The sequence below is a fragment of the Moschus berezovskii genome, chromosome 4, assembly GCF_049115385.1.
Source record: "Moschus berezovskii isolate FMDL1 chromosome 4, NW_MosBer_1.0, whole genome shotgun sequence".
Taxonomy (NCBI): Eukaryota; Metazoa; Chordata; class Mammalia; order Artiodactyla; family Moschidae; genus Moschus; species Moschus berezovskii.
In genome coordinates, this window is record NC_142463.1 from 27795030 (window position 1) to 27808312 (window position 13283).

At 38.9% G+C, this 13283-nt stretch overlaps 1 protein-coding gene across 2 annotated transcripts in view; it reads left to right on the forward strand.

Moving 5' to 3' along the window:
* Positions 1-13283, forward strand: part of SCP2 (sterol carrier protein 2) — a 106032-nt gene that overhangs the window by 25710 nt on the left and 67039 nt on the right. For both annotated transcript variants that reach the window (XM_055401648.2, XM_055401647.2), the window contains exon 6: positions 5358-5484. In XM_055401648.2, coding sequence (XP_055257623.2) covers positions 5358-5484 — 127 coding nt within the window. The remainder of the gene's footprint in view (positions 1-5357; positions 5485-13283) is intronic.

Genomic DNA, 13283 nt, shown 5'->3' on the forward strand with positions numbered 1-13283 from the left:
TTTCCAGTGAGTCAACTCGTCGCATGAGGTGGCCAAAGTATTGCAGTTTCAGCTTTAGCATCAGTCCTTCCAGTGAACACCCAGGATCAATCTCCTTTAGAATGGACTGGTTGGATCTCCTTGCGGTACAAGGGACTCTCAAGAGTCTTCTCCAGGACCACAGTTCAAAAGCATCAATTCTTCGGCGATCAGCTTTCTTCACAGTCCAACTCTCACATCCATACATGACCATGGGAAAAACCATAGCCTTGACTAGACAGACCTTTGTTGGCAAAGTAATGTCTCTGCTTTTTAATATATTATCAAGGTTGGTCATAACTTTCCTTCCAGGGAAGTAAGCGTCTTTTAATTTCCTGGCTGCAATCAGCATCTGCAGTGATTTTGGAGCCCCAAAAAATAAAGTCTGACACTGTTTCCACTGTTTTTCCATCTATTTCCCATGAAGTGATGGGACCAGATGCCATGGTCTTTGTTTTCTGAATGTTGAGCTTCAAGCCAACCTTTTCACTCTCCTCTTTCACTTTCATCAAGAGGCTTTTGAGTTCCTCTTCACTTTCTGCCGTAATTGATTTAGTGGAGTTTATTTATAGTAATTGTTTAACATTAAAAGGATTCTGTCATCTGTATCATTTCTGTTGGTTGATTAATCCCCTCTTTACAAGGTGTACTCTGCATTTCATTGCATGCCTCATAACTTGTGATTGAATGTTAGACATTATGAATTTCACTTTGTTGGGTGTTAACAGAGTTTTTATATTCCATTAACTATTTAGGAATTTGTTCTGGGATAGTTGTTTTTTAGAAGTGGTTTGATCCCTTTGAGATTTGCTTTTATGTTTTGTTAGGCAGAATCCAGAACAGTCCTTTTTATTCCAAGGCTGAACTGATGCTGCTGTTCAAGCAGTAACTTCAGGATTCCAGTGATGCTCTTTGTGTTAGGAGATCTTTCCATTGTGGTTTTGAGAAGAAAGCTATTCCTGGCCCTATGGGAACATTGGGAATTGTTGTGCCTGCTCCTTTTCAGTGGCTCTTTCCCTGGTCTTACTAGTTTCCTCAGATTCACGTGTTGGTTAGACTCACTAAAGACTCCAGGGGAGCTCTCTTCAGATTTTCAGAGAAGTCTCCCCCTCTTCCCTCCGTTACTCTACTCTGTGAGTTCTTTCAGAGATCCCTGTACTAAGCTTTATGTTGTCCATTGTTGAAAACAGTCACTTTGTGTATTTTGCTCAGGTTTTTAAATGTTTAAGATAGAAGGATAAACCTGGTTTCTGTAGTCCATCATGGCTAGAAGCAGAAGTATATATAATTGTTTTCATTAACATTCCTTTCAACATAGATATGAACATTTTCTGTATTAAAAAAATTTTTTTAGATTTCTTTTGACAGAAAAACTTTCCACTGATGGAAATCCAAACATAATTTTATATACTTATTTTAAAGATTTCTGTGTTCACAGATTCCATGGGACCCATTTATCAACTCATTTTATCTTTATCCTTTGGATTGGCAAGTTGCTTATCATATCTAACTAACTAATTTTCCTTGTGTAAGCCTATTCTTTCTTAATCTTATTTTTTATATTTATTCATTTGTTTGGCTGCACCGGGTCTTAGACCCTGCGCACAGGATCTTTGATCTTCATTATGGTGTGTGGGCTCTTTTCATTAAGACATGTGTGGTTTAGTTCCCTGACTAGGGGTTGTTGGCTAAAAAGATGCACAGTATGAGAGTTTTGAGTTAAGTTTTATTTGGGGCAAAATCAGGACTGCAGCCCAGGAGTGGGTACCTCAGATAGCTCTGAGAGACTGCTCCAAAGAGGCAGTCGGACATGGTCAATATATGATTTCGGTAAAGTGGGAATTCAGTGCAGTCAAGCGCTTACTTTACAAAAGGTTTTCTGCTGGTCAGAAGGACCTGATGTCACCCTGAAGGGATTTAGTGCTTTTCTAGATATGAAAAGATATAAAGATTGGGATCATCTGAAAAGATCTAGCTATCTAAACATCTGTTCTACCTGGTTCTCTGGAGCACAGAGTGCCTCACTCTACCCTGAACTCCCTCTAGGGGAAGTGTTAAAGGTCAACAGCTGCAGCAGCACAGGTTCAATCTCCACAGAGACAGATGGCAAATGCCTTTGTTATTGTCGTTCAGTTGCTGGCAAATGCTTTTGGCAAGTGCCAGTTTGTAGTTGACAGGATGAAAGTTGGCCCCCCTGCATTGGGAGTGTGGAGTCTTAGCCACTAGACCACCAGAGAAATCCCTCTTAATCTTTTTTTGAGTTTTTTTAAATTGGAGAATTGGGAAGATCCCCTGGAGACGGGCATGGCAACCCAGTCCAGTATTCTTGCCTGGAGAATTCCATGGACAGAGGAGCCTGGTTGGCTATAGTCCATGGGGTCACAAAGAGTTGGACATGACTGAGCAACTAACACACACACATAGTTGATTATAAAGTTTTGCCAGTCGCTGCTGTACAGCAAAGTGACTCAATTATGCACATATATACACTCTATTTTATGTTCTCTTCCATTACGATTGATCACAAGATATTGAATATAGTTCTCTCTGCCAAACATTAGGATCTTGTTATAAATGTAACGTCTGCCAACCCCAAACTCCCAGTCCATCCCTCTCCCTCCCACCTCCCCTTTGGGAACCACAAGTCTCTTCTCTAGTTCTTTGAATCTGTTTCTGTTTTGTAGATAGGTTCATTGCACCATATTTTTGATTCCACATATAAGTGCAATCATAGTATTTTACTTTTCTTTCTGATTTACCTCAGTTGGTGTGATAACCTGTAGTTACATCCATGTTGCTGCTGCAAATAGCATTATTTCACAAATTTTGTGTCTGAGTAGTGTTCCATGGTACATATGTACCACATCTTCTTTATTCACTCATCTTTTGATGGACATAAGGTTGTTTCTATGTTTTCTCTATTTTGAACAATGCTGCTATGAATATAGTAGTGCATGTATCTGTTTGAATTATAGTTTTGTCTGGGTATATTCCCAGTAGTGGAATTGCTGAATTATATCATCGAAAAAGCAAGAGGGTTCCAGAAAAAACATCTATTTCTGCTTTATTGACTATGCCAAAGCCTTTGACTATGTGAATCACAGTAAACTGTGGAAAATTCTGAAAGAGATGGGAATACCAGACCACCTGACCTGCCTCTTGAGAAACCTATATGCAGGTCAGGAAGCAACAGTTAGAAGTGGACATGGAACAACAGACTGGTTCCAAATAGGAAAAGGAGTACATCAAGGCTGTATATTGTCACCCTGCTTATTTAACTTACATGCAGAGTACATCATCAGGAACGCTGGGCTGGAAGAAGCACAAGCTGGAATCAAGATTGCCGGGAGAAATATCAATAACCTCAGATATGCAGATAACACCACCTTTATGGCAGAAAGTGAAGAGGAACTAAAAAGCCTCTTGATGAAAGTGAAAGAGGAGAGTGAAAAGGTTGGCTTGAAGCTCAACATTCAGAAAACAAAGATCATGGCATCTGGTCCCATCACTTCACAGGAAATAGATGGAAAAACAGTGGAAACAGTGTCAGACTTTATTTTTGGGGGCTCCAAAATCACTGCAGATGCTGATTGCAGCCATGAAATTAAAAGACGCTTACTCCTTGGAAGGAAAGTTATGACCAACCTAGATAGCATATTAAAAAGCAGGGATATTACTTTGCCAACCAAGGTCCATCTAGTCAAGGCTATGGTTTTTCCAGTGGTCATGTATGGATGTGAGAGTTGGACTGTGAAGAAAGCTGATTGCCAAAGAATTGATGCTTTTGAACTGTGGTGTTGGAGAAGACTCTTGAGAGTCCCTTGTACCGCAAGGAGATCCAACCAGTCCATCCTAAAGGAAATCAGTCCTGAGTGTTCATTGGAAGGACTGATGCTAAAGCTGAAACTCCAATACTTTGGCCACCTGATGCGAAGAGTTGACTCATTGGAAAAGACCCTGATGCTGGGAGGGATTGGGGGCAGGAGGAGAAGGGGACGACAGAGGATGAGATGGCTGGATGGCATCACTGGCTTGATGGATATAAGTTTGGGTAGACTTCGGGAGTTGGTGATGGATAGGGAGGCCTGGCGTGCTGCGATTCATGGGGTCGCAAAGAGTCAGACACGACTGAGTGACTGAACTGAACCGAACTGATGGTAGTTCTGTTTTTAGTTTTCTGAGATGCCTCCATAATGTTTTTCATAGTGGCTGTACCAACTAACATCTTCACCAACAGGGGATAGGTATGAGGGTACCCTTTTCTTTACAGCCTCTTCAGAATTTGTTATTTGTAGATTTTTTAATGATGGCCATTCTGACCAGTGTGAGGTGGTACCTCATTGTAGTTTTGATCTGCATTTCTCTAATAATTAATGGTGTTATTACTAATTATTACTAATAATGAGTAATTATTAATAATTAGTAAGTAGACATATGAAAAGATGTCTTTTCATATGTCTCCTTAATATTTTCATAGCATTTGCTTTAGAACCTCTTTGTGGACCTCAAAAAAAGTTCATTAATTTCATTCAACAGTTATTTATAGAATGTTAACTATATAGCAGGGCAAATGCTAGGCACTGGATACCTATACAGAAGTATATGAAGAATTCATATCTTCTGGGTGTTCATAGTCTAGTAGGTAAACTCTAGTAGGCTTTTACAAAGCCTCCCCTTTGTAAAATATTTGCAGTGGGAACTGTGTTTCTCTATTCTAGAGCCATGGAAACAGATGTGATTGCACTCTGCGCATCACTTTATCCTAATCGTAATTCACTTTTTCTCAAATACCCAAACCTGCTCCTGTCTTAGGGACTTTGTTCTTGCTGTTCTTTCTGCCTAGAATGCTCCTCTCCCCAACTTAATCAAATGACTTACTCATACTCCTTCACATCCCTGCTGAAATGTTACTTTATCAATGGTTATCTCTTAGACTGTTTTCTATAACATACCACTTCCCACCTTCAGTCTTTATCCCTTTATTTGAGTTTGTTATAGCATTATTATTTACATTTTAATCATTTTCATCCTCATTACTTTCTGTTCCGTCTTCCTTCAAATATGAATGCTAGATGAGCAGGGAATTTATCTGTTTTGTTTATTGTTTTATCCCCAGAATATTGAGCAGTTATTTGCACATAATGGGATTCTTTATACATGTTTCTATTTTTTTTACTTAAAAATTATTTATTTTTAATTGAATGACTGATTGTAGTCATACTGTCAATTTTTGGCTTACCCCACACTTCTAATTAACAAATATCTTAAACAGTGTAATAGTTGAAAGCGATACATATCATGTCGAGTACTTATTAAAATTTTATTTTCTCCTCTTTTAGAATAAAAATAGCCCTCATCCAGTTGATAAACATGTTGAAATCATGAGCAATAAGTGTGGATTATCTTCCGACCCAGTTGCTGCTCAGATGTTTGGGCATGCTGGAAAAGAGCATATGGAAAAATATGGTATGTTATAAAACTTTAAGGCTTATTTTTAGTTATATACACGTATTTATTAAGGAACTGTGGAGGATGCCAGTTTGTATAAAATATGAAATGGCTTTTCAGTTAAGTTGAAATAGTCTTTGTTGAATTTAGTGATAAAGTATTTATACAAATGACATCATATTGGAAATACCTTGGATGTTCCAAAACAAGACACTGAAATAGGAAAAATAACATAAATATTCAACCGTGGACTATAAATTGAGGCTTATCAGTTCTGAGTACAGTATTCTCAGTACTTGAATCCATCAGGAGTCCATCATCATTTGTCAGTCCACAGTGTTTTATTTTAAATTAAATTAATTTATTTTTGGCTACACTGTGTCTTCTTTGCTGCCTGGGCTTTTTCTTGTTTTGGTAAGCAGGAGCTACTCTCTAGTTCAGTGCACAGGGTTCTTACTGAGGCGGCTTCTCTTGTTTTGTGAAGCATAGGTTCTGGGCATGTGAGTCTTCAGTGGTTATGGCACATGGGTTTACCTGCCCCATGCCATATGGACTCTTCCCAAACCAGGGATTGAGCCCATGTCCTCTGCATTGGTAGGCGAGTTTTAAACCGCTGAACTACCAGGGAAGTCACATAGTGTTTTGGGAGAGTTAAATTGCATAGTTGATTTTTATTTTGTAGGTGAGCATCCTAGCTTTCTGACTGATGATCAGTGATTGAGCTGCATTAGCCAGTTAGTTAAAGCATGGTGTAGTGCAGAAAGAGTTTTTTTTTTAAATTTTTATTATATGACCCTGTGTTCTGTGAGATGAGAAAGAAAACAGTTGTGCTTGAAAGTACAACATTCCTATTCTTTGCAGGAAAAGTACCATAGGTTTGATAACCAAGAGCAAGTAATCAGAGAGGAAGGAAATCTTCAAGGAAGAATGTAGGATGGCATAGAGGAGACTGGTGGTTTGGGGCCATGGGAATTTTCTTCCTTGAAGCTATTTGCTGCCATTTAAACTCCGTTCATGCCAGTCTGGCTTCCCCTCTTTCTCACTAAACCACATTGTCATATTAAATAAATACTTCTTGATACTGTTTTAATAGACCTCAGCACCATTAGTCCCTTTTGATCACTTCTTTCTTAAAACATATTCTTCTCTTGGCATTTGTGACACCTCATTCTTCTGATTTTCCTTACCTCTTTGGCTATTCCTTGTCCGTTTCCTTTTGAATTAAATAATTTATTTAAAATATTTAGCTCTTACTGTATTGCAGGCATTGTTCTAGGCACTGAAATATAGAAGTACTGTTGTTTGATCGCTCAGTTGTGTCTGATACTTTGCAACTTCGTGGACTGCAGCACATCAGGCTTGCCTGTCCTTCACTATCTCTTGGAGTTTGCACAAACTCATGTCCATTGAGTCGATGATGCCATCCCACCATCTTGTCCTCTGTTCCCTCCTTCTCCTTTTGCCCTCAGTTTTTCCTAGCATTAGGGTCTTTTCTTGTGAATTGGCACTTTGCATCAGGTGGCCAAAGTATTGGAGCTTCAGCTTCAGCATCAGTCCTCTCAATGAATATTCAGGCTTGATTGCCTTTAGGATTGACTGGTTTGATCTTGCTGTCTAAAGGATTCTCAAGAGTCTTCTCCAGCACCACAGTTGAAAAGCATCAATTCTTCAAAGCTCAGCCTTCTTTATGGTCCCACTTTCACATCTGTACCTGACTACTGGAAAAACTATAGCTTTGAATATGTGGGCCTTTTTGGCAAAGCAGTGCCTCTGCTTTTTAATACACTGTCTAGGTTCTTCATAGCTTTTCTTCCAAGGAGCAGTTGTCTTTTAATTTCATGGTTGCAGTCACCATCCACAGTGATTTTGGAGTCCAAGAAAATAAAACCTGTCACTGCTTCTACTTTTTCCCCATCTATTTGCCGTGAAGTGATGGGACTGGATGCCATGATTTTTGTTTTTGGAACATTGAATTTTAAGCCAACTGTTTCACTCTCTTTTACCTTCATCAAAAGGCTCTTGAATTCCTCTTCACTTTCTGTCATTAAGGTGGTGTCGTCTGCATATCTGAGGTTTTTGATATTTCTCCTGGCAATCTTGATTCCAGCTTGTGCTTCATCCAGCCCCTCATTTTGCATGATGTACTCTGCAAATAAGTTAAATAGGCAGGGTGACAGTAGAGAGCCTTGATGTACTCCTTTCCCAGTTTTGAACCAATCTCTTGTTCCATGTCCAGTTCTTAACTGTTGCTTCTTGACCTGCATACAGATTTTTGAGAAGACGGGTAAGGTGTTCTGGTATTCCCACCTCTTTAAGAATTTTCCAGTTTTTTGTGATCCATACAGTCAAAGGCTTTAGCATAGTCAGTGAAGCATAAGTAGATGTTTTTCTGGAATTCTCTTGCTTTTCTCATGATCCAGTGGATGTTGGCAATTTGATCTCTGGTTCCTCTGCCTTTTCTAAATCCAACTTCTCTGTCTGGAAATTTTTAGTTCATGTATAGGTGAAGCCTAGCTTGAGGGATTTTGAGCATTACCTTGCTAGTGTGTGGAATGAGTGTAATTTTGGTTTAGTTTGAATGTTCTTCGGCATTGCCCTTTTTTAGGACTGGAATGAAATTGATCTTATCCAGTTGTGTGTCCATTGCTGAGTTTTCCAAATTTGCTATCAATGAATGCAGCACTTTTGCAGCATCATCTTTAGGATTTGAAATAGCTCAGCCGGAATTCCATCCCCTCCACTAGCTTTGTTCATAGTTTGGCTTCCTAAGGCCTACTTGACTTCGTACTCTATGATATCTGGCTCTAGGTTAGTGACCACACCACTGTGGTTATCCAGGTCATTAACACCTTTTTTTTATGCAGTTCCTATATATAATCTTGTCACCTCTTCTTAATCTCTTCTGCTTCTATTAGGTCCTTATCATTTCTGTCCTTTATTGAGCCCATCTTTACATGAAATAGTCCCTTGGTATCTCCAGTTTTCTTGAGGAGATCTCTAGTCTTTCCCATTCTCTTGTTTTCCTGTATTTCTTTTTATTGTTCACTTAAAAAGGCTTTCTGTCTCTCCTTGCTATTCTTTGGAACTTTGCGTATCAGTTAACTATTGCTGTGTAACAAACTACTTCCAAATTCAGTTATTATTAAATAAAGATTATTATCAAAGTTTACAAGTTTGTAGATTGACTGGGAATCAGTGGATCTATGGAGAAGGAAATGGCAACCCATTCTAGTATTCTTGCCTGGAGAATCCCATGGACAGAGGCGCCTGGTGGGCTACAGTCCATGGGGTCACTAAAAGTCGGACATGGCTGAGCGACTTCACTTTCACTTTTCACTTTCATGTATTGGAGAAGGAAATGGCAACCCACTCCAGTGTTCTTGCCTGGAGAATCCCAGGGACCAGGGAGCCTAGGGGGCTGCCGTCTATGGGATCTCACAGAATCGGACACGACTGAAGTGACTTAGCAGCAGGAGCAGCAGTGGATCTAAGTCATGCTCAGCTCTTTTTGTCTGGGTTGATCACATGAGTGTAGGTTGGTTGGAGGCTCCGTTTTACTCCTGTTTGACTGGGTGTCTCATCCTCTTCTTGGGACCGGAGGGCTACCTCTGGCATATCCTTTTCATAGTCACAGCAGAAGCAGAAGAGAGTAATCTGCAACATGCAAGGCATTTTGAGACTTGACCAAAGCAAGTCATATGAAAAACTTGGAGAGGGAAATATACTCTACTTTTTTAAAGGTAGGAAACTGCAAAGTCAGATCATAAAGGGAAAAAGAATTAGGGATATCAATGAAATCATTCACAAGCAACAAATAAACAGGTGAGATGTGTGGTATTTGCTTAAATTTCTAGTAGGGGGAGACAGTAGCATATGAACAAAATAAAGATAATTTCAAATAACGATTAGTAGCTGTGAAGAAAATAAAACAAGGTAATGCATTTGTTGGAGGGGGGCGAACTTAGGATAGTCAGTGATGGAGTCTATACCTGTATATCCAATTTTCATCTTCACATCTCTGCTTGTGTATGTAACAGATGTCTCAAATTTCACATGTTCACGTGCAGACTCAAATCAAGGAATCACGGTGGTGACTGACCCCAGCATTTTTAAAAAATATGAAATTTGTTGTTGTGTAGTATAACTCAAGTCAGAGAAATGCACGCAACATAAATATCCAGCTTAGTGAATTCTTCCAAAGCCCATATCTGTAACCTAATTTACCTCCCAGGTCAAGAATAGAATGCTAACACCTAAGAATCCTCTCTGTAGATAATTTTTATCTTAAAAATTTTGTGGCTTTCCTTTTTATCGTAAAAACTTGTTTGGTCCTCCCATCTACAAATTACACCTGCAAAATCTCTTCGGGTCCTTTCTGAGATGGCTGAGGGGCAACCTTCTTAAACTTCTTAGCAGTCCTTTGAGAGGAATTGTGAGGCACAGCTCTTTTCTCTTTAGAGAGCTTTTTTTCTGTACAAAAAGTATTCTGAAGCATAGCTTTGATTTTTCTGAGTCTTAAAAGATTTGTCACAACCTAGGTTTTGTTTTTAGACCGTGTTTTTCTGTCAGTGCACTGGCTTTGATCTTCGCTCAAAGACTATTTGTTAATTTTAGCATCTTTTACCACTTTGAGAGGCTGAGAATTTTCAAAACTATGAAGTCCTGGATTGTTTTTGTTTAATAGTACTTTCTGCAATATAGCATTATAGAATTTTACTGTAAGCAGCAAGAATCAATTGTGGCAGTTTCAATATTTTGTTTATTATCTAGTTTCTACATAACTTTTGGTAATAGTATTATTATAATTTCTGCTTCTGTTGTAACAGGGGTCTCCTTTTCCTCAGTTTTCAGGAAGATTTTTTTCTTTTGTAAACTCTCATCTGCAGCATCCTCAGAGTTTCTTTGGTTTCTTCAAGGCACTTCAGTCTTTTTCACTAGCAATATTCCAAACTTTGGAATTAGAATGGTTCCAAAGCCATTCACATGTTTTACATTTTTGTTCAGTATAACTCCATTTCCACTGTATTAGTCTGCTTGGGCTGATATAGAAAATACCACAGACCGGGTAGCTCAAACAAGGAAATTTACTTCTCACAGTTCTAGAGGCTGGGAAGGATAAAATCAAGATGTATGATAGGGTTTATATTATACTGAAGCCTCTTTTCTTGGGTCATAGGTGACCTCCATCTCACTGTATATTCACATGACCTGTTCTTTTGTGTGGGTGCAGAGACAGAGGGAGAGATAAAATTTTTTGTGCTCTTTTTTTAAGGATTCTTATAAGGGCACTAATCCTGTCTGGAGAGTCTCACCACCATGACCTCATATACCATAATTATTATGCCTCTGCAAATACCCATCTCCAGATACCATCACATTGGTTGTTAGGACATCAAGAAATGAATTCTGAAGGGACACAATTAAGTCTATAGCATTCAGGTACTAAAATATGTATTAATATTATAAATTACTGTGTTACAATGAGACTGTTTAAAAACCATTTCTTGTTTTAATTCCTGCTGTCTAGTCTTCCCATATGTAAGCTCACTGGCCTTTCAGTGTGTTCAATAAGCCAAACTTATTCCTTGTACCACAGTCTTATATTTTCTTTGGCTACAGTGCTCTTTATTCTTTCAAGGTCAACTCTTTTCATGGTTTAGGTCTTAAAAAAAAATCTTATATCTACAACACTTTACAGAAGTATTTCTGCTTGATATCTAATAGATCTTTCAAATTTAATAGGTCTGAAACTGAAATACTAATTGTCTCCTTGAACTTCCACCTTCCCCATTGTTTCCTCCTGAAGTTTTTCCTATCCAGGAAATGGTAACTCTGTCTTTCTAGGACTTATGACCAAAAATCTTAGAGACATTTTTCATTTTTCTTGTACTCAATATTCAATATATCAGCAAACCTTTTTACTCATTTCTCAGAATATCTATAAATATGAGAAATAGAAATATTTCTCTACATTTCCCCCACTTCTGTAGTGCGGACTATCATAATTTCTCACCTGGAGTATAGGAGTCTCCTAAATGGTTTTTCTTCTTCTGCACGTGCACCTGTACAGTAAATTTTTTCTTTTGTCCAGATCAGTGCTTTTCAAATATAAACTAGATCATTTCATTCCTCTGCTCAAAACTCTATTGTGTTCTTACCACACTCAGATTGAAACCTTCAGGTCTTATTATGGCCTACAAACTTCTATATGATCTGACCTTCCACCCTCATTATCTATTTGACTTTATCTCCTACCATTTTTTTTCTTTCATCTCTATGCCCCAGCCTCAAACACAGTAAGCACATTGCTACTTCAGGCAGGGCCTTAGCCTTGCTGTTTCAACTTCTGAAACACTCTACCCTAAGATATCAGTGCTAACTTTCTTACTTTCGTCAGGTCTTTGCTCAAATGTCATCTGCTTTCTTTTATCACCCTCATTCCCAGAATTGCTTATTCTCTATCTTCTGCTTTATCATTTTATATAGCACTTATAAAAATATGGCTATGTATATTTTCTTATTTCCTGAAGGTCTCTTCCAACAAGAATTGAAGTCCACAGTTCAGTCAGTTCAGTCGCTCCGTCTTGTTTGACTCTTTGCAGCCCCACGGACTGCAGCACGCCAGGCTTCCCTGTCCATCACCAATACCCGGAGCTTGCTCAAACTCAAGTCCATCAAGTCGGTGATGACACCTAACCATCTCATCCTCTGTCGTCCCTTTCTCCTCCTGCCTTCAATCTTCCCCAGCATCAGGGTCTTTTCCAGTGAGCCAGCTCTTCATATCAGCTGGCCAAAGTACTGGAGTTTCAGCTTCAACATCAGTCCATCCAATGAATATTCAGGACTGTTTTCCTTTATGATTGACTGGTTTGATCTCCTTGCAGTCCAAGGGACTCTTCTCCAACAACATAGTTCAAAAACATCAATTACTCAGTTCTCAGCTTTCTTTATGGTCCAGCTCTCACGTTCATACATGACTATTGGAAAAACTATAGATTTGACTAGATAGACCCCTGTCGGCAAAGTAATGTCTCTGCTTTTTAATATGCTGTTTAGATTTGTCATAATTTTTCTTCCAAGAAGCAAGTGTCTTTTAATTTCATGGTTGCAGTCACCATTTGCAGTGATTTTGGAGCCCAAGAAAATAAAGTCTCTCACTGTTTCCATTGTTTTCCCATCTATTTGCCATGAAGTGATGGGACTGGATGTCATGATCTTCATTTTTTGAATGTTGGGTTTTAAGCCAGCTTTTTCACTCTCCTCTTTCACTTTCATCCAGAGGCTCTTTCGTTCCTCTTTGCTTTCTGCCATAAGGGTGGTGTCATCTGCATATCTGAGGTTATTGATATTTCTCCCGGCAGTCTTGATTACTGCTTGTGCTTCATCCAGCCCAGCATTTTGCATGATGTACTCTGCATATAAGTTAAATAAGCAAGGTGACAGTATACAACCTTGACGTACTTCTTTCCCAGTTTGGAACCAGTCTGTTGTTCCATGTCCAGTTCTAACTGTTGCTTCTTGACCTGCTTATAGATTTCTCAGGAGGCAGGTCAGGTGGTCTGGTATTCCCATTTCTTGAAGAATTTTCCAGTCTGTTGTGATCCACACAGTCAAAGGCTTTTGTGTAGTCAATAAAGCAGAAGTAAATGTTTTTCTGGAACACTGTTGCTTTTTCAACGATGCAGTGGATGTTGGCAGTTTGATCTGTGGTTCTTCTGCCTTTTCTAAATCCAGCTTAACATCTGAAAGTTCTCGGTTCACATACTATTGAAGCCTCTCTTGTGCATTACTTTGTGCATTACTTTGCTAGCATGTGA